General features: G+C 30.6%; 1 protein-coding gene across 1 annotated transcript in view; it reads left to right on the top strand.

Moving 5' to 3' along the window:
• Nucleotides 1-24,923, top strand: part of LOC145292088 (splicing factor 3A subunit 3-like) — a gene marked incomplete at its 3' end in the record, with an annotated part of 35,542 nt that extends 10,619 nt beyond the window's left edge. Inside the window, 13 exon segments of the mRNA XM_080138164.1 lie at nucleotides 497-602; nucleotides 1,718-1,790; nucleotides 9,813-9,904; nucleotides 11,144-11,226; nucleotides 11,699-11,771; nucleotides 13,164-13,229; nucleotides 14,146-14,214; nucleotides 17,021-17,088; nucleotides 17,433-17,543; nucleotides 20,320-20,551; nucleotides 21,250-21,360; nucleotides 23,126-23,216; nucleotides 24,892-24,923. Coding sequence (XP_079994290.1) covers nucleotides 497-602; nucleotides 1,718-1,790; nucleotides 9,813-9,904; nucleotides 11,144-11,226; nucleotides 11,699-11,771; nucleotides 13,164-13,229; nucleotides 14,146-14,214; nucleotides 17,021-17,088; nucleotides 17,433-17,543; nucleotides 20,320-20,551; nucleotides 21,250-21,360; nucleotides 23,126-23,216; nucleotides 24,892-24,923 — 1,207 coding nt within the window.

Below are 24,923 nucleotides of genomic sequence, written 5' to 3'. Positions count from 1 at the left end.
TAGTGTAGACTAGAGAAGAAACTCGTCCAACCCAGTTAGGGTTAATGCTGTTGTAACAACAACCCAGCACTAATTTGGTTTCTGGTGATCACAAGTGAATGAAAATTACAATATATTTTTTTACCGTAATCTGCTTGAGATGATAGTGAATGTGTAAGGTTTGTAAGTATATCTTTTAATAGTTTCTGAGTTTCATCTAAATACACAGACAGAAATACAACTTTTTTTACTAGAATCATGAACCCTATGAGTCTAAACTCTAGTATTTATCGAATATTAGTGTTTTTAATGCCAATACATAAAGTAAAATAAATTGTTTTGAACTATTAAATGAAACAAATTCTGCATTACAAAAAAATTGTGACTGACACAAATTTTGTAATTGACGGACAGACAAAATCTATTAAATATAAGATATAAGGGATAATGCAGTTTTTACTCCTTTGATTATGGTTTTGTTATTTATTCATTTGAATCTTTTTATTTTTTTGTCAAGGTTGAGGAAGGAAGAAGTTGCAGCTCTTTCTGGTCCAAATGAATTTGCAGAATTTTATGCTCGACTCAAAACGATAAAAGATTTCCATCGGAAACATCCTGGAGAGGTTAGTATATATTCTTGTCAAATCAATATTTCTTTTAAACAAGTTTCTTTAAGCATAACCTTAGCAAAATAATGATAGCTTTAGTGTGACGTCATAAGTTTATGATTTACATCAAATTCGGACATAAGTGGTAATAAAATGAAAAATTAAATTGGTAAACATTATCAATAGAATTGGAATACTAGAATTTGGATCCATAGGGCCCATAATTCTAGTTATTAAAACAAAAACAAAACCCTATTTGCAGATGCAGAGATGGTAGATGTATGGTTTACTTGTGACATTTTTATTTTTTATTTTAATTTGGATTATGAATTTTATATTTTAAATACTCTTTGAAGGTGTGTATATTAAATATATTTTTCATTTTTGTGTCAATATTTTTGTGTGGAATGCAATTTATCACTTAAAAAAAATGAATAAAGCATTTATGGATGTAATATTTTTATTTTCTGTTTGACAATTGTCATTTTTCATATTCATTGTTCTGTTTTATTTTGATCTTGTGCGCAATCCTCAGATAACTTAACTCCGGATAGAACTGAGGACATCCTTGATTTTCGTCCACATTCATAGATCCTCCACAGCTTTCTTAATAGCTTCCCAGATTAATCCTGAAGGTTTCAACTCAAGAAGGTTGCATCTACCTATTTGATTTGGCTGTCCTCTTGTTTGCTTTCTTTAGAGAATTTCTATCCAAAGCCTTATCGAGTTACGTTGGTTCATTCTTTCGACAGCGTTTCTCACAAACCATCACCATGTTCTTCATATTATTAGTATCAACATTTAGGCATTTTTTTGTGATGGGCATGCAGGTTTGTGTTCTGCACTCTATCCAAACTACTGTTATTACAAAATCTGTTAGAGGAGGCATATGCTTGTGAAAGTCCGTATAGTTTTGGTTGCAGTAGCTTTCTATATCTTTGAACTGTAGAGCAGGATAAATTTGTTTGTTGAATTGTTGGCTGTTTAACTTTTCATATGGATCACCTTTAATTCTCTTTGATTATATTCTCTCATTTAAATTGTTTGTTTATTATCTCATTTAAATCCATTTTTTTGTGTTATGTAAATATTTTGATTTCACTCATTTTTGTGTTTCCTTATTATTTCAGATCAATGTGCCAATGTCTGTAGAGTTTGAAGAATTAGGCAAATTCCGTGATAATCCTTCTGAGCAAACTCAAGGTCAGTTATGTTATTTGATTTTTATTCTGTAGTAATATAATTAGTATGGCATTTTGTTTAGTATTTAATGAGCTCACAAACTATGTACGAAAGTTAGTATCGTCTAACACACACACACACACACACACACACACATATATATAAGTAGTGTGTTTTTATATATTATGTATATCTTTTTAAATTGATATTATTGTTTTTACTTACAATCTTTCCCTTCTCTCTCCCTTTTTTCTTTCCATCTTTTATTTCTTTTTTCCTGTTTCTCTTTTCTATTTCTATACAAACCTTACTCGCCCCCACCCTTTTTCCCCATCTTCTTCACATATATTAAAGACTGTTATCTTTTTTATTCTTAACTAGCAGGGCCCGTTAACTGGCATTGTGCAGTGGTAGCATACCCCCCCCCACTCCCCGTGTAAAAATTTCAAATATGGATGTTATTTTTGTTGTTGGCCAAATATTAAATTACTAAGGTCTGTACTGCCAAAATAGCTTAATCAGTTTTATTTTTTTAATACGTATAATAATAATATGTACCTCCAACGCTCACCACAGCTTTAACCTCCCTGTATGTAACACTATGTTAGTATAATGTAATATTATCATCCTAATCTTTTTACCATTTCAAAGAAGAAGCTTTAAATAAACTGCTAATAATTTTTACAAATTTCTTACAGCATACAAAAATAATGTAAATGCGAGACAAAAATCATTCCTATGTAGTGATGTTTGTGAAGCCGTAGACATACATATGTTTAAGAAGTCTATAAAAAAATATGCATCCTCTACATTGGTTATGCCTTTTTGGTAGCGCGCTATTTGTAAATAGTGTTTTCAGATTAAATTCAAGTTTCATGCTAATTTTTTTTTAATATTGACAAAGCACTCTTCCCTCCCGTAAATAAAAGCAATATTATTTCAGCATAGTATTAAAAATACATAAGTACCCAAAATTGTACTTTGTTTTGTTCAATGCTTTTAATATTACAAAAATAAACATGTATTGATTGTCAAACTTCGGTACTTCTACAGTTTTAAGTCTGTTTTTCTGTGATTCTCGGTGGGCAACGCTTATCGAACGACAGAAACTGCCTAATTATACTGATTGAACCAAAAAAAAAAAAAAAAACGCGAGCGGACAGATGTTAAAAATAGTAAGAAAAATAAAAGTAAAGGAATGATTTTAATAGAAAAAATAAAAGAAAGGGCAGAGTATCATTGTGCCAACGTATTATAAACAACCCCAACCTCCCCATGTTAAAACGGCTTTCTTAAGAAACACCTCCCAACCTCGGAAGCCGTTCTTAACACAGGGAGGTTGAGGTGTTTATTTCGAAAGCTGTTCTTAACACAGGGAGGTTGGGTGTGTTTATACTATGCTTTGGCAGGTCATAAGAAAAATACAAAAATAACTTTGCATACACAAACAAAACCAAAAAAGTCACAACCTCACACGTGCAATAAGAACATGTAAAACAAAACTAATTTTTTTGATGAATCTCCGTGCTGACTTATTCTTTATAAAGAATTAAATTGAATAAAGTTTATTGCTACAAGAATGTGTATACATTTATCTAGTGACTAAACATAAAAGTATATGTGAAAAAACATGTGGATTATTTTTAAAAATCAATCAAATTTATGCAACTGGGATGAATTTTTTTTTTTTTTATTAAACAAAACTTCATTCCTGTTGCATAAATTTGATTTGTTAAAAATACTAACATGTTTTTTCATATATATTTTTATGCTTAATCACTAGACAAATGTATAAACATCCTTGTAGCATTCAACTTTATTCAAATTTAATATTTAGAAAAAAATAATTCAGCAGTATGGCGAACACAATTTTGTCAAAGCAAAGTCAGTTTTGTTAAAGAAAAAAAAAAACAACTTCATTCCCATTTCATAATTTTGATTTTTTTTAATGCTAGGTAAATGTATAAACATCCTTGTAAAAATAAACTTTAATCAATTGTATTCTTTAGAAAAAACAATGCAGTGGTATGCTACACAGAGGTTGTTTTACAAGCGAAAACATTGACCTCAGCTCCATTAAAAATTAAGACGGCTCATTTCTCTCTGTCTCTCTCACTCTCACTCTCTGTATCTCTCTATCTGTAACTTTTCCTCCCTCTGAGTGACTGTAAACAGGAGTTTTTTCACGTAGTTGGGCATGATGTGTTTCGTCAATGATTTATGTTTTACAATCAAAAACATTGACTTCAGTTCCGTTAATAAAATAAAACAGCTTATTACTCTCTGTCTCTCACTTCCACTCTCTATATCTCTCTATCTGTAACTCTGAGTGACTGTAAACAGGAGTTGTATCACGTAGCTGGTGAAGATGTGTTTCGTCAATGGGTTGTTTTTCACAAATCAATGATATAAGTTCATAGTTTCTAAGCGGAACAAATCCGTCAATAATAAATACAACATAAGACCATTGTGTACGTACCGAAAATGGCGTGTTTAATACTTGATAACTGTTCTTTTATTTGGTGGAATAACCGAATGCTGAAATTATAGAATGAATACTTCTCATCTGATTAGCTGCGCTGGATATTTCAAAGGGAGAAATCATTATTTGTGTCGGATGTAAGGGGTAAGAATATGTGTATGTGTTAGAAATCTGTAGTTAATGACGGTTAACACTCAGGAGAAGAAGCAAAAACTATAAAAGAACTCAGTGTAAAATGGTGTTGTAAGAGTAGAAGGTAAAGTGAGGGTGGAATTTTAGCTACTTTCTCTTTAGTTTAGGACGATGAGGGTCATGGCGCTCCTCGGACTAAATTTAATTTAATATAATGAAATAATGTGTATGTAATTGCGGTCTATGGTTAGATAACGTAATAGCTAATGACGTAAACATAATTTTTTATGTGCCATCTGTTGTTGTCATCCTAAGGTAGTTTCGTCCAGAGGGGAAAAATTGCGTCTCCTTTATTATATACAAGATGACACGTGATGTGACTTTCTGATAATTTTTTTTTGTGATTGCTAAATCCTTTTTTTATAAGCAATATCACCTGAAGAGGTCTCTAGTTGCAATTGGTTGAACGAAACATACTCATGAATGTGTAGCAACATATTAATGCTTATGTAAAACAAATAAAAAGTATATATATTTAAGAAAAAGAGTGAATATAGGTCAAATATTAGAATTAAATATCTATTGTGGGGTGGGAGTCATAATAATGCAACATTGTTGGAATTTTTAATAAGTGCAAAAGAACAGACCCTAAAATAGAAATTGTATAACTGAAGTTATGGGCCCAGAAGTTTTAATTTTGTTGAGTAAAGCCTCATTATATCCAACATATAAAGTGATACACATGCATGGGTATTGCCCAGGAAAATTGCAGAACCTAGGAAACTCATGCTCCTACATCTCAACTCTATATAAATATTTTTACTTATTTGTTCTTTAGTTAGCTAGAAATATTGTGTTAAATTTATAATTAACATTTAAATGTTATCATTATTATAACTATGAGAGAGCATCCTTACATCAATATATAGAGGCAAGAAATGTTTAGGGAGGGTAAAAATCTGTCTATGCACGAATATTGGAAGGAAGATAATATTTGATATAGGATTTTTTTTTTAATGAAAACTCTATTAAAACTAAGCACGAAATGCATCCAAACTACATAAACATTAAAAAAATAAAAATAAGGAAAGTGACTGTTAAAAATTACGGATTAGAATGTTATCAGTTGATCCAGAATATAAGAGTTTTTGGAATAGCCAATCAATGCACTCCTCCCTCCTTCAACCAAAAAAAGTGTATGAGAACATTCTGTAAAGTGAAAAATGTAATATAACTCACAGGCAGTAGTAAGATTAAAAAGAAAAAATCACACTGCTATGAAAAAATAGTCTGTTGAAGACTTCCTGGTAATCTGAGTTAAAGAGTGAAAATTTCTTCAACTTTTATATATGGATGATCATCATAAAAAGCTGGTGAGTCAAAAAAATGTAACAATTATTGAAAGCAAATGAAACAAATTAGCATTACAAGTTGATTTTTTTATTTTTAGATAATTGTTATTTTATCAACTTGCATGAAAAGAACTATGTAAAAGATGCTTAAAACCGTTTGAATTATGCAAATACCATCAAAAGTTATGAGAATTTTAAGTGCAAAAAAAAAAAGTTATGAGAATTTTAAGAGCCAAAATTTAGGCTTTTCTGTGGACATTTTTCTAAATTATGAACCTCAACATTTCAAGAAATTCGGTAATTTTGCCACCATTTATTTATTTTTTGAGCTATTCTCATGAAACTTGGCACTCTTATGTAAAATTGTGTGTTCTTTCTAATTATGCAGTCAAATTTAATGTTTCTATTTACCATAAGCCATGAATGATAAAATCAGATGTACAAATTTCAATTTTTTTTAAACGGGCGTATGGTATCATACAGTGGGTGTCTATTCATGAACAAAACTAAGTATTATAGTGGTATTTAAATATAGCTTTATTGAGAATAGGCATTTTCCTGCCTCCTCACCAGAGGAGAGCTTAATCTAGGTGTAGCCATTGAATGCCTAAAGAGCATTCATGGCCGGTATTTACTACTCGCCTCACAGAAAAAAAAAAAAATTGAGTAGATATGAATTAATCTCAGTAATAAATCAAAAATTTTATCCTATAGATTTTGGATTTCTGTAAAAGATGGAAATTCCCATAGTTGACCAGAACTATGCATTTTGGGACGAGTCCAATTTTCAATTTTGTAAATCCTCTCTATCTGGCCCAAAATATACCCCTATTTTCTGAGATGCAACCATAAATCGTACTCTACATGAATCATTGATGTAGCTTTCACGGTACCAGGATACCAGGAATCTTGATAAGCAATAACTATATATTCACCAGTTGATGGTAATTTTTGTCATTTCTATTCTGTTTTACTGCAAATTCAACTATGTAAACAAAGAAATAAAACAGTAATTTTTTACCTTGTTTCCACCTTAACATGTAAAATGATTACTTTTATATGTTTTAGGGTATGCTGAAAACGAATATCGCATTTAAATTTTCTGCAAATAAGTAGTTTTCCAGATATTAAGCAATGTCATTTATGTTATCGCTGGTGGCTATCTTGGTACATGCAAGTGCGCAAACGTAACGTAACCCTGAGAAATTATGTGCAAACGCATGTACCAAGATGGCCACCAGCAATAACATAAGAAATGACATTGTTTAATATCTGGAAAGCTACTTATTTGTGGAAAATTTAAATGCAACATTCGTTTTCAGCATACCCGAAAACCTTAAGAGATAGTCATATTAAAGAAAAATGTTAAGGTAGAAATAAGGTAAAAATTTACAAAATGCATCACAATGAAATTATTATTATTTAGATATCTTCAGTTAAAAAAAAAAAGGGTTTGTTTTACAGATACGAAAAAATGGTCTTGACAATGAGTTAAAAATAAATTCAAGTTTCACGATATATTTTATTTAATTGTTAGGTGAAAGTACAGAATAGTTAACAAAACACCCTTCTTTCCCCATGTTAAGAATGGGTTTCTAAATAATGTTATTATTTCAGCATGGTAGCATAAGTGCACAAGTACCTATTATTTGTTATATATTTTTTTTAACACTAAAAAACAAACGCATGTACTTAGTACATTTAAATTTAAAACTTTCATAAAGTTCAACAATTTTCACAAACTTATGAATCTTTATAGGCATATAGATAACTGTATCGATAAAATATTTAAAAAAAATATCTGATGTCAAAATTTTAATGATCAGTTGATTTATTCGGCTAAATTCACAAATTTATTTATGACTAGCCTTGTTGCTTGGGTGTTTGTACGTATGTGTTGAACAAAAAAAACATTAAAAAAAGTTGTAGTAGGCAGGCAGGCTCGAACCTGTGACGCGAAGACGGAAAAGAAAGTGGAGGTGAGTGTAAGGGTGTTGGTTGAGTAAAAAAAAAACAAAAATTGCGAGCACACAAAAAAAAAAATAGGAGTAGTAAGCAGGCTTGAACCTGTTACGCACTAGAGGAAAAAGAGGTAAAAAAACGGCGCGCCTACCGCAATTGTGATGTCATGGATGATTGAAATAACGTCTTTTATGCAACGTTGGTGATGTGAGGTTTGAATTACTTGCAAAAATGTCACCAAAAAAAAAACCGACCCTCCTTGTAGAAAACTGCCCAGTTGAGGGTGAAGGAATTAATTTTTTTGGCCCATTTTGCAATATTTGTTGTCCGAAGGGTCAAACTTCAAAAGGATACTGATCTCGTGAAAATTTGTTGCCTCTGTTGAAAGTTGTAGGCAGACTTACAAACATACATACACACATACATTTAAACAGACAAGTGAGATTTATATAATAGATAATGAATCCTGATTGGAGTAAAAATAACATGTAAATGCTTTTTAATTATAAAAATTTTGCTGACTGACCATATTGCCATGTAACATACGAGTGAATGCTAAGCTCTTGTCTTTCTAAGAATGTAGTGGAATGTTTGTTAGTAGATTTGTAATGTGTGTCTTGATAAGATTTGCTTCTGACTCCCTATTATTGAGGATGATAATGGTGTCCAGATTGGAGTCAAGTTTGTATTGCATTTGGTGTGATAAGCAGATGTATGCACATTTTAATTGAGAGTAAGTAAGGAAAAGACATACTAAGAAAAACTTGGAATGACTTGATCAAAGATAACCTTGAGCAATGACACATTAAAATCAACGTAAATAATTGTTCTGTGGAGAAAGCCACGATATTATTTTGCCATTGATAAAAATAAAATATAATTATCCAAGTACTTAACCTTTGGTAATGTACTTCTAGAATATACATATATATATGACATGGCAATTTGTATGTGTGTGTGTTCATTCTGTATAGACTCCAAAACAGCTAGGCCGATTTTTATGCAATTTCATACAAATATACTTTATGTGCCTGGAAGTATTCTTAGATAGGTTTTGTATCGGAATATATTCCATAATAGCAAGAATTAAAAAAATCTGCTTAAAACGGGAGCAGTTTGATTTTGAACAAAGTTAACACTTCTATACAACCTAACATCACCAGTGCATTTGAGAAATTTTATCACTGCACACACAGAAGAGCCTGGCATATAAAATTAGCAGTAGGTTCTTTGATAAGACAGGGGTGCGTTCAAAATATATGTTTTTATGGAGAGCGTAAGTAGAGTATACTTGACATTTGCATTTTATATTGAAGCCATTATATAAGAAATAATTGCATAAAATCAACAGTAGGTTTTCTACAGTGCAATATAGACTACAATTGATTGTGGATGAAGTTACTATGGGGAGGCATGTGAGCTTCCTCCTGGTATACCACAGTGGATTTCTGACTGGAATAGGCAATCAATTTATTTGGTTGAAAAAATGGGCAATTTCACTGATTGCAATGACAATGAAAGTATTGGAAGTGTGGAACATTCATTGATCCTCATTCAATTCTGGGCAACTCTCCATGCTCGTGTATATGGTGATATATGGTGATGGGGGTCTTATCGTATAAAGTAAGTTTGTTTATTAAAAGATATGCTGGTATTGGCAATTCTGAAATTAACAAAAAGTTATTAATGTGCATTTTTTTATATATTAATAAGTATTTAGGAAATGTCATATAATTTATGTGTTAAATTTTTAGTCTTTCAAAATATATGGAAAAAACAAAGATATGAAGCAAGGGGGGTTAACTCTCATCCTCGGGCATCATAGGGTTTGGTTTCTTCTGATTTGGAGTTTTTAATGTTAGAATCTGTTTTTATATAACCATAAAGGGAAAACAATTTTTTAATTGTATGTTTTGTGAAAAATAATAAAACCAATTTTCTAATTGAAGAATAGAATTTGGGCTACATGTGTCTTTTTTTTTAAAGGTACTTAATGATATTCACAGAAAAAAAAAATGTAACTCTTGATTTTTTTTTTCCACATTTATGTTTATATATTGACCTGTTATTTTTAATGGCATTTCAAATAGATTTTCTTTTTTTTTTTTTTTTCAGATATGGTGGAATTCACAGATGAAGAAGGCTATGGCAAATATTTAGATCTTCATGAATGTTATGAAAAGTTTGTTAATTTGAAAGGAGTTGATGTAAGTAATGCAATTGTTTTTATTGAATTTTTTTTTTTGTTAAAACTCTTATATTACAAAGTTTTTGAATTAAATATTTTAGGAGAATAGTAAACATGAGAAGACCTATGCGATGGTGATGCCCAGAAAAATGTAGGAACTAAAGAAACTTCTGCTCTCACACCTGAATCTCATAAGTATAGATTGTAGGAGAGAGGGGATGAAATAAGTTGCTTCTTGGGAAAAAAATAAAATAAATTTCATATTTAGATTATTTGGATTACTTTTCTTATCTTGTGTGTTATTTGCCCAACATTTTAGTCGATGTAACCTTCGAACTTCTTCAGGTGTATCGTGTTGAACATAGGAATGTTCAGGTAATTTTAAATGGAACCCTTTATTTAATCCACATTCAACAAGATTCAGCTGAAGAAAGTCAGAAGTTACATTGACTAAAACATTGTATGAATAACAGATAAGATGAGAACAGTAGTCTGAATAATCTAAATAATACAAATTATTAATCCTCATCTCAAAACTTGAGGAACATAAAATGAATTTATCTACGGTTACCAAATGAGTATCCTTATCTATTTATTATATGTATAAATTAAGCTAAATCCCAATTTAGAGGTTTCAGTTTAGGAGCTGTGAAATCACCTCTTCGGTCCAAGGTTCACTTGAAAGAATCCCATCTTTGGGTTAAATAGAATCGGTCCTGGGTATGATATCAAACTGTCTCTGGTAGAATAGACAATTTACGTCACAAATAACTAAAACTAATCTGAACTTTAAATTATAAAGACCTTTGTAGATTATTTTTCTGCCTAACCTATTTCTCAAGTCCACTCATTATCCTGGATGACTTAAAACTGCAATCAGTGGTGAGGCCCCAATTGCCATCATTTCTACTCTCAGATCAACTCTGAACTGAAGTTGTAGTACCTGTCAGAACTACATCTATGGGCTAATTAGAAACCATCATTTATAACTATTTTGTTTACAAACCAAATATGTACAAAACATAAGGTTTCACATAAAATCTCTCAGTGATGGTTGACATGCTGTAAAACCCAAAAAGCAAAAGATGAGTTTTAAATTATTTGTATTTCTGAATTTTTTTCTAACCTGCAATTTTCTAAACCTAAAATTATGTCACATCATAGTGAAAAGTATTTAGTTTTACATCTTCACAAAATTCTATGGATTCTGATAAATATTTTCTGAAACTTTTGAATTTTTCTGCATTTTCTTTTTCAGAAAATCGATTACATCTCTTATCTCTCGACATTTGATCAGTTTTTTGATATTCCCAAAGAAAGGAAAGCTTCAGCCTACAGGGAGTAAGTTTAATGCGTTACTTTTTTTATTGAAAGTTTATATGAGGCAAGAGCATGCTTAAATATCTTTTTTTACATGTTTTATCATAATTTATTTAAATTGATATTTTTTATTATTGTAATTACATACAAATAGGGTTTTAACATATTTAATGCTTTGTTGTATTCCATACAGTTTGTATTTGATCAATTATTTTCATACTGTGAGTTTTAAAACTGACACTCATAATTAGTTGCCATATAAAATTTTTTTTTTTTTTTTGCATCTTGTAAATTCAAAGTTAGGTATCATAAATATTTAACTTTTTATAGATGAGTGTGATTTTTGAATAACTTAAAAATAACTTTCCGCTTGAGCATTTAATTAATGCTCAAGCGGAAAGTTATTTTTAAGTTATGAATTTAATATGCAAGAGTTGCATTTGTTTCTCTTGATTACCTCCTTTGCAGCTAATTTTCTTTTTTCTTTCTTCAGTTATTTGCTGTGTCTACTCGAGTATGTGGAATCGTATACATATAAAGTAAAGCCACTGTTTGATGTCGGTGAGGTCAGTCTTTTTGTAACTCTTTAAAAAGAAAAATAACTTGTTTTAATCAATGATGAGAAATTAAAGCTAATATTAAGAAAAGGGGAAGGTATCAAAACATGAATTTTTGCAATATTTTTAATATAATGGGGGTATGATTACAGAAAGTTGGAAGGTTCTACTTATAGACACTGGTGATAGTTACTGACCAATCGAATGGAGCCATGTTCTGCTAGCAACCAATCAGAATCCAGAATTGCTCCATAAAAATATTGAATCTTTCAACATTTCAGCACATAATTTTTTTTGTGTCAACACGAGAAAGATCTTTGGCTTTTGCTTGCAAAACTTTAAAGTCTGAGACTTATATAGAACAGCGACCCATTGAAAACTCTTCATCTCCAGGATTTATACAGAATAGCTCCCCATCGGAAACTCTTTTGAAATTAAACATGGCTTTCAATTCAAGATGAACAGTGATTTTTTTTTTATAAGATATACTTGATTTTCCTCTGCATCATCTCAGTCTGGAGTTGACACACACTTAAATGCCATCTGCTATGACTGTTGTTGTTTAGCATCATTCATTTTGAATGGAGCAGATAATTATTGTTGGTATTAGTTTCCCTGTCTTTTATAGTTAGAATTTTTTCTAGAAAGACAATGGGTACATAGGGAAGGAATCACATGAAGGTTACCAACATCCTTAAGTGAAAGTGTTAATTTAAAACTGGATTTGAACTTGGCACACCCAGGTTGTCAGTCTGTGTCATTAACAATTTGGCCACTGTCACCTTCCTACTGAAACTGTAGACTAGTATGCAAATTGTAGTTCCTATTGTAATTAGTAGAAGACGTTGGTTTTAAAGGTCTGTTGTTGTAGCACGACTTCTCTGATCCCTCCTGTTGCAAATGCTCCATATCAACAGGATGGTACTTGATAATATGACACACATCTCAATTTTTCAGCTAGATGTATGAAAAAGAGTAATCTCAATGAAGCTTCATGTTTTTTATTTGAGATCGAATCTGTTCATCAGTTGATTTCGTTTTATCCTGCCTCTTAACCTTTGAAAATTGCAGACGATTAAGATGCTGCTAGTTCGTGTCTGTCAGATATTGCAGAATAGTGCTTATATTATTATTTATTTTTTAATTTAATTTTCTTAGCTTTTTGTGTTTGCTGGAGATGGGGCATCTTACTGGATGCCAGATATTCACCTGCTATTTCATAGATCCAACCAAGAGATCTTTTTAGGATTTTGGTTGTGACAATGTATAACCATATGACCTTTTAAATCTTCCCAGTCCTCATTTTGCAACCTTCTTGCCTGTATTCTGTTTTAATGGCCAATCACTGTTTCATTTCTTATTTCACACTTTCTACAATTTAAATTTTTGTTTTTATTTCAGGAAATGGAAAATGTTTTGAAAGATTTTGAATGGCACTGGAGTGAGGGTACTTTCCCTGGTTGGCCAGTAAGTAACTTCAGTTATTCTTTTCATTTGAAGATGGTTAACCTGTTACCTTAAAGAAATTCACTGGACAATTGGAATCAACTTTCTGCTAAACAAAAAATTCAGCCTATATATCTGAAAAGTTTACTCTAACGTAGGCTGGTATTTCTCCATCAACTCCATCTATTATTATTGAGAGAATAATATCATTAACAGTAATATTAAAGAAAGGTTAAATTTATTTTGTTTAACTCATCTCTAGGAGGTTAGACACAAGGTCAAGTGTGGATTTTATGACAATGTTTCTATGGAACAAACTGAACTTTAATGGCACAGCCAGGTTTCCAGTCAGTGTATCTAACCACTTAGCCACCATTTATTCTACTTGGATTAAACTTTAGATGTAAATACTAAATCAGAAACGGGCACTGTGGAGATGGTAGTTCTAATGTTATGGTGAAATAATGTGGTAGACTATATTTTCAAGATTTGAAATGGTAACTAATCTAGGAGAAGGAAAACCGTCTCTTTCTGCTTATCCTAGTGTTGGTTTTAGATGTCTTAGATATTTCCTTAATACTAAAACAATGCCACATCAGGAGAATTGCAGTTGCTAATAAGCTACCTTTGCTTTACTATGAACTCTTTGTTGCACAGGCATCGTTTCAGAATTTTAAAGTCAACAATCTATCAATGAATGACTTTTTGAATTAAAGATGCCAGTCTACAGCAATGAGTAGTTTTGTAAACGATTCAAATAAAATCTTTGAACTGAATGGGACATTTTAATTCTTTTACAAAATATTGAAAAATATATTTTGAAATTTTGTAAAAATATTAGTTTTATTTCAATGTTTTTATTTTTTTTTAATTTTTAATTTTAATTTATGGTACTTAATACATATTCAGAAGGATTTCTCACCATTTCTATTCACAGAAAGAAACAACTGGTGCTTTGACCCATGCAGGTGCTCATCTTGATCTATCTGCTTTCTCTTCATGGGAGGTGAGTTTTTTTTATATATGACTTATTATTCTTTTAATTCTACATAATTGCAATAACACTGGGAACACCCATTTTTCTTGATTGATCTATCATTTGTTTTTAACTAATGTGACTGTTTAATCTCAAAATTACCTAAAAACAGTTGATCTAATATAAACATTGTATTATATAAACTGTTTTTAATTACAGCATATCTTAACTTTGTATGTAAAACATATGAAAGAAATTGTTTTTGTTTTTTTTAAATAAATTATATACAAAAGAAAAAAACTTTGGCTTTGATTTGACCTCCCTCTATTTGTTCAATTTATTTTGTTTGTATAAAGGATAACAGTTTGGAGTTTTTTTTGTCAGTTTTTTTAATTTCTGGATAATTTTGCTTCATGCTCCAATAATAGCCAGTTATTGCATCTTTATCAATAGAATAGAATTTGCATCGTCAGTCCTGAATTCTCATTTTTCTCAGAACATTGATTGCCTAGAAACATTTCAGTTACGTGTAACCAAATGAATACCTTTCATCAAGCACTTACCATACTCTGAATGTGTTGCTTCTCTGTGGCTTGGATTCATTGAAGCTCTGACATCTACTAAGTGACTTGGTAAATTATTAAACATCTCCTCACCAGCAACGTAGAACATCTTTTTAATCTCCATGTGAGACGCAATACCGCGAGGCTGCTTTCCAGTTGACTACAACATGGTTGACTTCAAGCCCGATGTTAAATACTTGTAGAGTAGTTCTGTTATGTACTCTCAGTATTTTTCATCATCTAACTAACAATCTCTAATCTTCATCTGGTGTTTGGCTTTGGTAGGTGATGGCTCATTAAAATATGGCAGAATGATAAAACAATCAGCTGGTCAGTCCTGTTATTCATGAACAAATAATACAATTGTATTTATTCAAAGATTTGAATTGAGCGACAAAAAATGGATGTGATATAAGAAAACTGCAGTTTTGAAATCTGACAATGTTAGTCAAAATCAAGTGAAAAATTGAAATTCAGAGAAAATTGCATAATTGTTGTTGAATGATTAAAGAGCAGATTTAATGCAAATCTGAAATATTTGAATGTTCAAATTGGAGATTGTGCCCATATTATGTCCTCTAAAACCGTTTTAAAATACCCTAAAAACATTTGGGGAATATGAAGTCATGCCTAATATGTATTGTTAAAATTTCACAAAAATGTATATGAATTTTCACAAAAAATTTCTGCTCTTGTTTTACCTTCTTTGCATAAATTTGAATTAAACTAAATATAGTTCACATTACAACTCCTTATATCCAGCAACTGTGCTTGCAAATTAATAAGTTTATTAGTTGAAGAGTGAATTGATGCTTTTTCAATATTTACCGACTTTGTTTTGCTATTTTTTTAATGTGTTTTTCTATTTTCTGTGTGCAATTGCTGATTATGTCAATAGAGAATTTTGCTATTTTTTAATTACTTTTTAATCAATATTTTAGAAGGGAGGATAACTTTCCTATATAAATTTAATGTAAAATAATCACCTAATTTCTGACCATTACCAATTTCTGGACAGAATGGTATTCAAGTGAAAATGATATTTTTTATGTTATGTAGTAACCAATCCTTTTTATTTTTGAGTTGGATGGAGAGGGAGGGATGGAAGACATATTTGTGCATTCAAGAAGAGTAACTAATTTTGTTCATTTTTTTTTTTTCAGATTTGAGTAGAATAGCATGCTAGCCATTTAAAAAAAAAAAAATTTTTGTTTCATTTCTTATCTTTTTTTTTTTTTTTTTTTATGTTTTAGGTATTTTTTTTCACATTTTCTCTTTACAAAGTTAGGCATTACCTGTAAAAACTATATAAATTGTGAGGGGGTGTTAACAAGTTGTCATTCATCAGTTAATGTATTAGTGCACTTGTGGTTCATTTGAGCATCATTTCTGGCAGCGCTTAAATGTGAGAGGCCAAAGACATGGCCAGAATGCACGCGTCCAGAGGACAAGTCTTTGTAAATCATAAAAAGAAAAAGATTAAAAAATGCAAAAAAAAAAAAAGTGTTTATAGTTATCTAGTGAATTCACTACTATAATATAGCTTAAGTATTATTCCAGACAAGTACTTTGGAATTGTAGAAATTTAATAAATGAATAAAAATTGGTCAGTACCAGCTCTCCTGTCCCAGTAAAACGAAAATTATTATCAGTGTAAAATAAAAGAAAAAGAAACAAAGAAAATGAGGTATTTTTATTCTACAATAAATTTTCTGAAATTGGTGATTGCCAAGATTGTTTTATATTAAATTTTTATAAGAAAGTGAACACTCACTTTAAAATCTAAAATATGCAGTAAAAATTCAAATGGATTTCTAATGACATAATAGGTAAGCATACATCAAAAAAAAAAAAAATGACAAAACAAGAATTGTGTATATATAGATATATTAACAAACCTTTCTGTAACTAGAAAATAGTGATACTTAATTATTGAATCTATAAAAATCTAGTTTAAGCCTAAAAATGATACAGTTTATGACAGACAATGGTACAACTAAAGATTAGACGAAAAAAATCTATTTTGATTTATTTTATTTGATTGAAAACTTGATTCAACTGTTTGTCTTGTATGAATTCTGATAATATGAGAGAATTATTAGCAAAATAAACTATTTTCCACTTTTGTTTTTGATAAATGTTCAAAAATGAATTTTTGGCTACAATCTAATTACACATTTTATGTTCATTCTTTTTTGTTCTTACCAAGTTGAAATAATAAAATATTTTTTTTTTAGAAATTGTTTTATGTTTTTTATACTTTCTATTTTTAGGAATTGGCTTCATTGGGGTTGGATCGTTTGAAATCAGCTTTGATGGCTCTTGGACTAAAATGTGGAGGGTAAAACTATCTTTGTTTATTCTATAATCAAAATCTGTATGTTGATAATTTGTGGATCCTTTTTATGCTGCACATTGATGTGAAGAAGTGAGAGAAAGATGAAAGTAAGAGAAGATAGGGATGTAGGAATGGAAGGAATGTTATCCTATTAGAGAAATTCTAACATTTGTTACTGAATAATGTGAGCTCATTATCAACAATGTGAAAATAATATTTCCGTTTTATTGAATTAATAAAAAAAAAGAAAAAAAAAAGCGAAACTTCTCAAGCATGCATGAAGCCAATGCTTGTGAAGTTTGAATAGCTGAACATTTCTATTTATACAATATAATTTTTATTTGTAGGACTCTTGAAGAACGAGCCCAACGTCTTTTCAGCACCAAAGGTTTGCAAATGGAAGATCTTGATCCGTCAATGTTTGCAAAATCAAAACCTGGAAAAACTGGCAAAAATAAGTAAGAAATGAAAATTTAATTTTTAAACATGAGAATCATTTTGATTACAGGAATTAAAAAAATTGAATTTACTCATTTATTTATTTTTTTTTTGTGAAAGATTTTGATAGATTTTAAGTGACAATTCTAAGTGTATCTATTTATGTTTATTACTGGTTAAGTGTCAGTGTTTGTGTGTTATATAGTGAAAAGGCATGCTGAGCCTTGATTGGCTGAACATAAATAACCACATGATTGGATAGAGGAAGGAAGTTTTTGAAATATTTAGCCAATTAACTAATAGATGTTTATGTGGTACCAGTAGCTGTCTAAAAGAAATTAGATGAAATCAAAATAATTTCCCTCTATAAAGCTATCAAACCAAGCCAAACAATATGAATAAATATTTGAAATTATGAAGAACTTGAAGCCGAAAAACTTTTACCAAAATAACTGGATTGATATGGTATAAAACAAACAAACCAAACATCATGAATAAATATTTGAAAATATAAAGAACTTGAAGAGTAAATGCTTTTAAATCATAAAAAAAAGGTAGGCTCTCTACCATGCTAGAAAGCTACTAACGCCCGAAACTATCCTGTACCTCTATAAGGCCACCATTCGCCCATGTATGGAGTATTGTTGTCATATTTGGGCTGATGCATCTGCTATTAGTCTCAGTCCTAGACAAGGTTCAAAAGAGGGTCACCAACCTGATAGGTCCTGAATTGTCATCTAAACTTCAGCCTCTGTCCCACCAACGAAATGTTGCATCCCTCTGCTTATAAGTATTTCAATGGTGAATGCTCTGACGAACTGCAAGCACTTGTGCCCCCACAACATAAATACCCTCGACAAACCCGACAAGCAGCTAAATCTCACCCCTACACAGTGGAGATCCCTAGATGTAGGAGAGCTTTTTACTCCAGTAGTTTCTTCCCCTGAACTGCTAGACTTTGGAATTCCATTCTGGTTCCCTGCTTCCCCAACTGTACAGACATGTAGAAGTTCAAGTGTAATGGGAACCGACATCTTACTGCCCAACTCCCTACATAGTAATCCTGTAGCTTATGTCCCTGATAGTAGCCCCCCTACACCAAAGTGGCAATGTGCCTTGTTTGGGATGAAAATGTAATAAAAAAAAAAAACCCCAAAAAACTTTTACTAAAATGACTGGATTTGCATTTAATAATCTAAAAAGAGATGATTGCTGTAAAACCGAACACCCAAAGCATTGTTTGATCTATGTACCTTGAAGTTATGGATCCAGTCAGCTTTTAGTTACAATTATTAAGTTTTGGTTTGTAAATGGGCTCTTCAACAACAAAGTAAAGAGATTAGTAAATGCCTAGTTCAGAGTAAACTTTTCGAGATGTTAAGTTATTTGCAGAATAAAATACACAAAATATGGCACATGAACAATTTTGGGAGTATGGGAAGGGAACTCTGATCACTTAACATGAATTAGTCACTTCATTGACCTAATCAATTCTTTTCACAAAAGAATGCATTTGACTTGTAGCAAAACCTCACATGTTCTATGAAATATCTAATAAAACCTGTATGTATAATATTTTGTGGAAGCCACAAGGAGGAGGAGTTTAAACAAAAACAAATTTTAATACAATAAAATATGAAAATGAAGACAATATATGCTTCTTCAATTCAATTGTATATACTACAAAAAAATTATTAATTTAGATTATTTGGTACTTGTTATAAATTCACCCTATATATAAAAAAAAAATTTTTTTAATCTGTACGAAACAAAAATATCTTTGAAAAATCATGTAAATTAATAAAATCGTTTTATTTTTAAATCAAAAAAAATAAAAAATTTTATGAGTAACTGAGGAGCGACTGTCTTGGGTTGCCATTTTGAAAAAAAACTATTTCAAAAGGCAAAGGAAAATAATTGTCCAGAATTCACTCTATATTAAAAAACAAAATATAAAAAAAGAATCTATATGATGTACATATTCATGGCAAAACAAAAATATTTTCCAAAAATCATTGTAAAGTAAATCAATCAATTAGTTTTATATTAGGTGATTAATGGGAATTTGTAGGCATTACAACAAATCTCAAGTTTGAATTGTTGATCTTCCAATTTTTTAAAAATTTTTTATAGGTAGTTTTCAAAATGGTAGATTTTCTTATTTAAAAATAAACTACTTTATTAATTTACATGATTTCTGGGAGATGATATTTTCGTTTCATCACTGGTAAAGATATCATACAGAATTTACTTTTGTTTTTTAATATTGAGGGAATTCTGGACAAGAACCAAGTGTTGCATTGTTTTCTTTTTCTTTTTAACTTATAATTTTGTTTTATGTTATATTGCGCTATCCTAAATAGATATTCATTAATAATGAAAAATGCTGTCAGAGGGTCCTGATAGACTTACGCAATATAATATTTTCTCGCTGATAAATGTAGCAATCTCTCTATTAACAGTGGAAAGTGTCATACTGAGGTTTGATGCTGATTAAGCCCACCTTCATATTAACTGTAATATGACTACTCTGAAATGGAGAATTCTAATGCTTCATTGGCTGATGTATAACTTAAATGATGATCTACGATATATATTTATATCTGAAACACAAAAAAAAATATTCATTAGTATAAAATATTGATATTTAATATTTTTATTGCAGCTTTGTGTAGTTTCAAGTATTAGTAATTATAAACGAAAGTTTTTCTTGCCATTCCTAAAGTTGATTCAATCATTAGAAAAAAAAAAAGTTGATTAATGTTATGCTCTTTTTCTTTTCTTTTTTTCTGCAAGAGATATGGAAAGGCAGAAAGAAATTGCAATGCTGGAGGCCCAGTGTTACCGGTTTATTGAGGTGCTTGGTGAACAGAGAGCTGCCACCCAAGAAAATGTCCAGCGTAAACAAGCTCGGACTGGAGAAGAAAGAGAAGAGTCAGACGATGAAAATTACGATGAAGAATCGGATGACGATGATGAAGACATTCCTTACAATCCCAAAAATCTGCCACTTGGATGGGATGGAAAAGTAAGTAACAATCTAATGACAAAAATATATACAATTTCTCTTCATTTCTTACATTTCAGTCTTGTTTGTATTCATTTTTTGTTTATAGTCACTAAAATACAGTAACTGACAAATATTAGGAACAAAGTGTAGTATCTGTTATGTTGCTGCACTTGGTATTTTCTGTCCTCAGCCAGTGGAGGAGAACTCCATCTAGACTGAGGCACTTTTATTTTTGTTCCAATTCTCTGTATTAAAAAACGATCTTGCCTTATTCTACCCACGTGGGGAGTTAATTAAATGGGAACAAGATGAATACTAACTTGGGGTTTAGTGATAACTTTGTCGTTCAACTGATCTGACCGATATCATGTGCATCATCCCTTCAGTATGTGTTTGCAACAAAGTTTTGAACCTTATTTTATTTCTTTTCACCCTGTTACATAACATAATTGTTACATTTATATGGAAATTCAATATAATAAATAGCTCCCACCCTCTGGACCATATCCATTTTGTGTGTGTGTGTGTGTGTGTTTTTTTTTTAATGGGAGAAAAGAAGGTGCATTCCATCAACAAACTATAAAAATGGAAATGCATTGTATACATCCTTACTTTGTGCCTTTTTTTTTTCTCCCTATCTTGATAATGTCATTTTTATGCTGATCTGATCGTTGTCTTTTATTTATCTTCATTGTAATTCTTCTTTTCTACTTCAGCCAATTCCTTATTGGCTTTATCGACTTCATGGCCTTAATATCAGCTACACTTGTGAAATTTGCGGAAACTTCACTTACAAAGGACCAAAAGCTTTTCAGAGACATTTTGCAGTAAGTATGACTTGATTACTTTGAGGAATAGAGGGTTAGAGAAGTAATGGATACTGATCTGGATTATGGAATTGGTTAAGCCAAGTTCAAATTCAACTGGATATATCAAGGTCACCAAATATTTGATATACAATGCTGGTTCTTATGTTCATACTGCGATTATCAGTTTATTGCTGAAATTGTTTGGTAATTATTTAGAATAGATTTTTTTAAGGAAAAATATATGTAAGTTACCAACTTTGCAATGTATAATTTGTTAAATTATTTTTTTTTGTTTTTAAATTGTGTTTATTTAACATTATAATTCTTGCTCAGAATGATACAAGTGGATGCAATAATTTATTTCCATGGATATTACCTCGGATTCAAATCGTCTGTTATGGATGAACTTTATATATTGGTTTAAATATACTTCAGAGTGGAATTTACGAATACATTTTGGTTGTTGAGAACATTATGATGATGCGATCACTCACTTGTAGACTGAAAGGCATGAGAAGTCATGGCAATAGAAGAATCAGTAAGATGTCTGGTGCTTTTTTTTTCTCTTTTTTAAGATATCACCTTATTTATCAAGACCCAATATCTGTTTGGGGATAAGGATTAAATGAGTGTCAGGTAGACAATCCGATAACACTGATAATTGGTAATGATCTTGCTGATAAGGCAGAATTTGATTATTTAAGTGGCAGCTCAAAAATAATTTGTTTACATTGGACTTCAAAATGGTCATGTTGTAGTCAGCTGGGAAGCAACCCCATAGTTCTGCATTCCACTGATGAGCAGTTCTTACTTTGCTCATAGATGTTTTGTTTAGTTTTAGGTAGAGAGAGAGAAAAAGGGAAACCATTGACAGTGGTTGTAGTTAGACGGGTTATTGTGAATGTTTTACGGGGCCATAGATTTTAGCTCAGTCGAGCACTTGTGATGAAAATAATGATAGAGTAGAGAAAGACTAACAATGTCTCTTCTGTGAGAAAGAGGGAGTAAAGAGCAGAAAAGTGCATCGCTCACAAGAACTCGGTCTTTACTCTGTCAAGGCAGTAAAAGGTGCTCTGAACAGCACATTTACATGTTTTTAAAATCCATTGATTTGAGTTTGTGTGCAGGCATTAACACTAGAATCGCTTCTTTGCAATGATTGTAATCGCGAACAGTATGCAATTTCTATGTGCTAAGTATGTTTACAGTTATGCCCCTTGTTTTTAATATAGAACCCTAATCTAAACAAGTACCAATTTTTATTTTTGAATCTAGTATTTAATGTTTGTTCATGTTCTTAAAGCTGTTTTCCATTTTATGCTGCAACATAAAATGTAGTAAATTTATCTTAGAAAAATGATTTGAGGAAAAAAAAAAAAAAAATTGTCTCTATAAAATGTAGCTACATTCACAGAAGACAAAGAAAGTGGCAAACACATGAAAAGAAAATAATTCTTTGTAATTTCCACAGGTTCATATAGTTATAATATAAAAATCTCTTTTAAATATTTACTGTATAATTTCTTGCTATTCTGTTGGTTGAGAAACCAGTGTTGGTTCACCGACAAAGGAAGGATTGGACTAGTAATTCACTCTCGTTCGTCCATTTGTTTGCTCGCACTTTTCTTGGAATTTTTGGAAATTTTGCACAAACAATAATCATGATGGAAGTAAATTTTTGACGGAATGGATTTATTCACTTGTGGAGGGGGATCCTGCATGCTCGGCTTGTTACTACAGATAATTTAACATTGTTTTTATTTTCACCACTATTTTTCAACAGGAATGGAGACATGCTCATGGTATGAGATGTTTAGGAATCCCAAACACGGCTCATTTTGCTAATGTTACACTTATTGAAGATGCTTTGGCATGTAAGTTTTTTTAAATTTAAAAAAATATTTTACTTTATTCATATCTTAGGTTGAAAGATAAAAATTGCTCTGGATTATATGTCTGAGAGGAGCATATTTGAAATAGCAGTAAATTAGTTGTTAAATGTTAACATCAACACCAGGTTTTTGTCAGTTTAGAAATGGTAATGGAAAATTCTTTGGAGTCTATGATGCAACTAACCGACCTGGACTGAAATCATGGTTTACATAATTATATCATGAATATTAAGCATTATTCGTCTTCATCCTACACCAGCTTCCAGCTACAAAAAGGAAAAATCAAGGTAACTGTCTGATTTATTACATGAGTTTTTAGATGAAATAACTGGATAATCACTGGAAAGAATATCCAAATTTTTTTTTTTTTTGCTATGACTACAAATTTTGCTTGATTCTTAAATTTAATTTAAAAAAAAGTGTCATTCTTTAATTAATTGAAAACTAAAAATATTTAGATTAAGTTATCTTGCAAAGATACTTTTTTACTTAGCATTTGTGCTTGGGTCAAAGTGAGTATGAGAGATTCTGCTGGACTGAGATAATTTAAATCTTTATCCCAATCAAGGATTAAATGTTCTGAATATATTTCAGAAAAAAGAATTGAAAGAGATTTAAAAGAATATTTTCTCTGTAGAATTTTTTTCTGTTGATTAAATTTTCATACATTAATTTACTTTCATTTCTCCAGGTTTATTTTTCTGCTCATGTGACCTTGAGTGACAATGTTGTTTTTCCTTTCAAAACCTCATATCACTAAAAGAACATTTTTATTGAAAATGTCATGGAAACATATATATTACTTCATTAAGTTTTATTGATCCAATAATTTTATACTGATTTATCATACAGTTGTAGTATATGGACTCCTGATCGATTCAATAATCTTCGCTGTGTCATAGCCTTTGAACAAGACAATCTTGCAGCTAATCTGTTGAAAAAATGTTGATCGAAGACAACCCAGATCAGACTAATGCAAGCAGTGAATCATTTAATGATTTATACTGGCTATTCAGATGATGAGCCTTTTTTTCTTTTGTAATTCACACTTTATTTGTCATGTTTATTTGAAATCACATTTTTATTGGTCTGTCACATTTGAAATAGTTTTTTAAATGCAGTTAAACGTCTACATAAGAAACTTTCTCTATCAATCATGCTTGTTTTAATTGGCTATTTGTACTGGACAAAACAGATACACAGACAAAGTATAAAAACTTCACATGTTTATTGATGTCATTTACAAATGAAAATGAAGATAGAAAAAATGCTAAGTTCACAATGAATCAGACATGCAGTTACATCTCTGCTTTCATGACTACATTTTCTTTATACTCCCAATGGAAAGCTATTAGCAAAACTAGAACATGCAAATCTCTAAATGGGTCTTATCTTAATTAGAAATCATCATTTATTAAATTTAAGTAAATAACCTTGTACACATTAGCTTTGATTCGTTGAAAAAACATAACCTTGATCTCTGTTGATAGGATCTAATGGTCCAGACCGCTACATGTTTTCAAAAATATGAATCATTGTTTTTTTGTTTGTTTTTTTTTTTTGTGTTTTTTGTTGCTGTTTTGTTTTTAATCACAACTGTTAATTTGTACTTAATGCCTTTTATATCTTAAATATTGTAAAATATTTTTTGTCTTAGTGTGGCAGAAATTAAAGATGAACAAAGAAACA

Source organism: Euprymna scolopes, chromosome 13 (assembly GCF_053919585.1).
Source record: "Euprymna scolopes isolate OS-2025 chromosome 13, ASM5391958v1, whole genome shotgun sequence".
Classification (NCBI taxonomy): Eukaryota; Metazoa; Mollusca; class Cephalopoda; order Sepiida; family Sepiolidae; genus Euprymna; species Euprymna scolopes.
The sequence above is the reverse complement of the archived record's forward strand: the minus strand, read 5'-3'. Positions and strand labels throughout refer to the sequence as shown.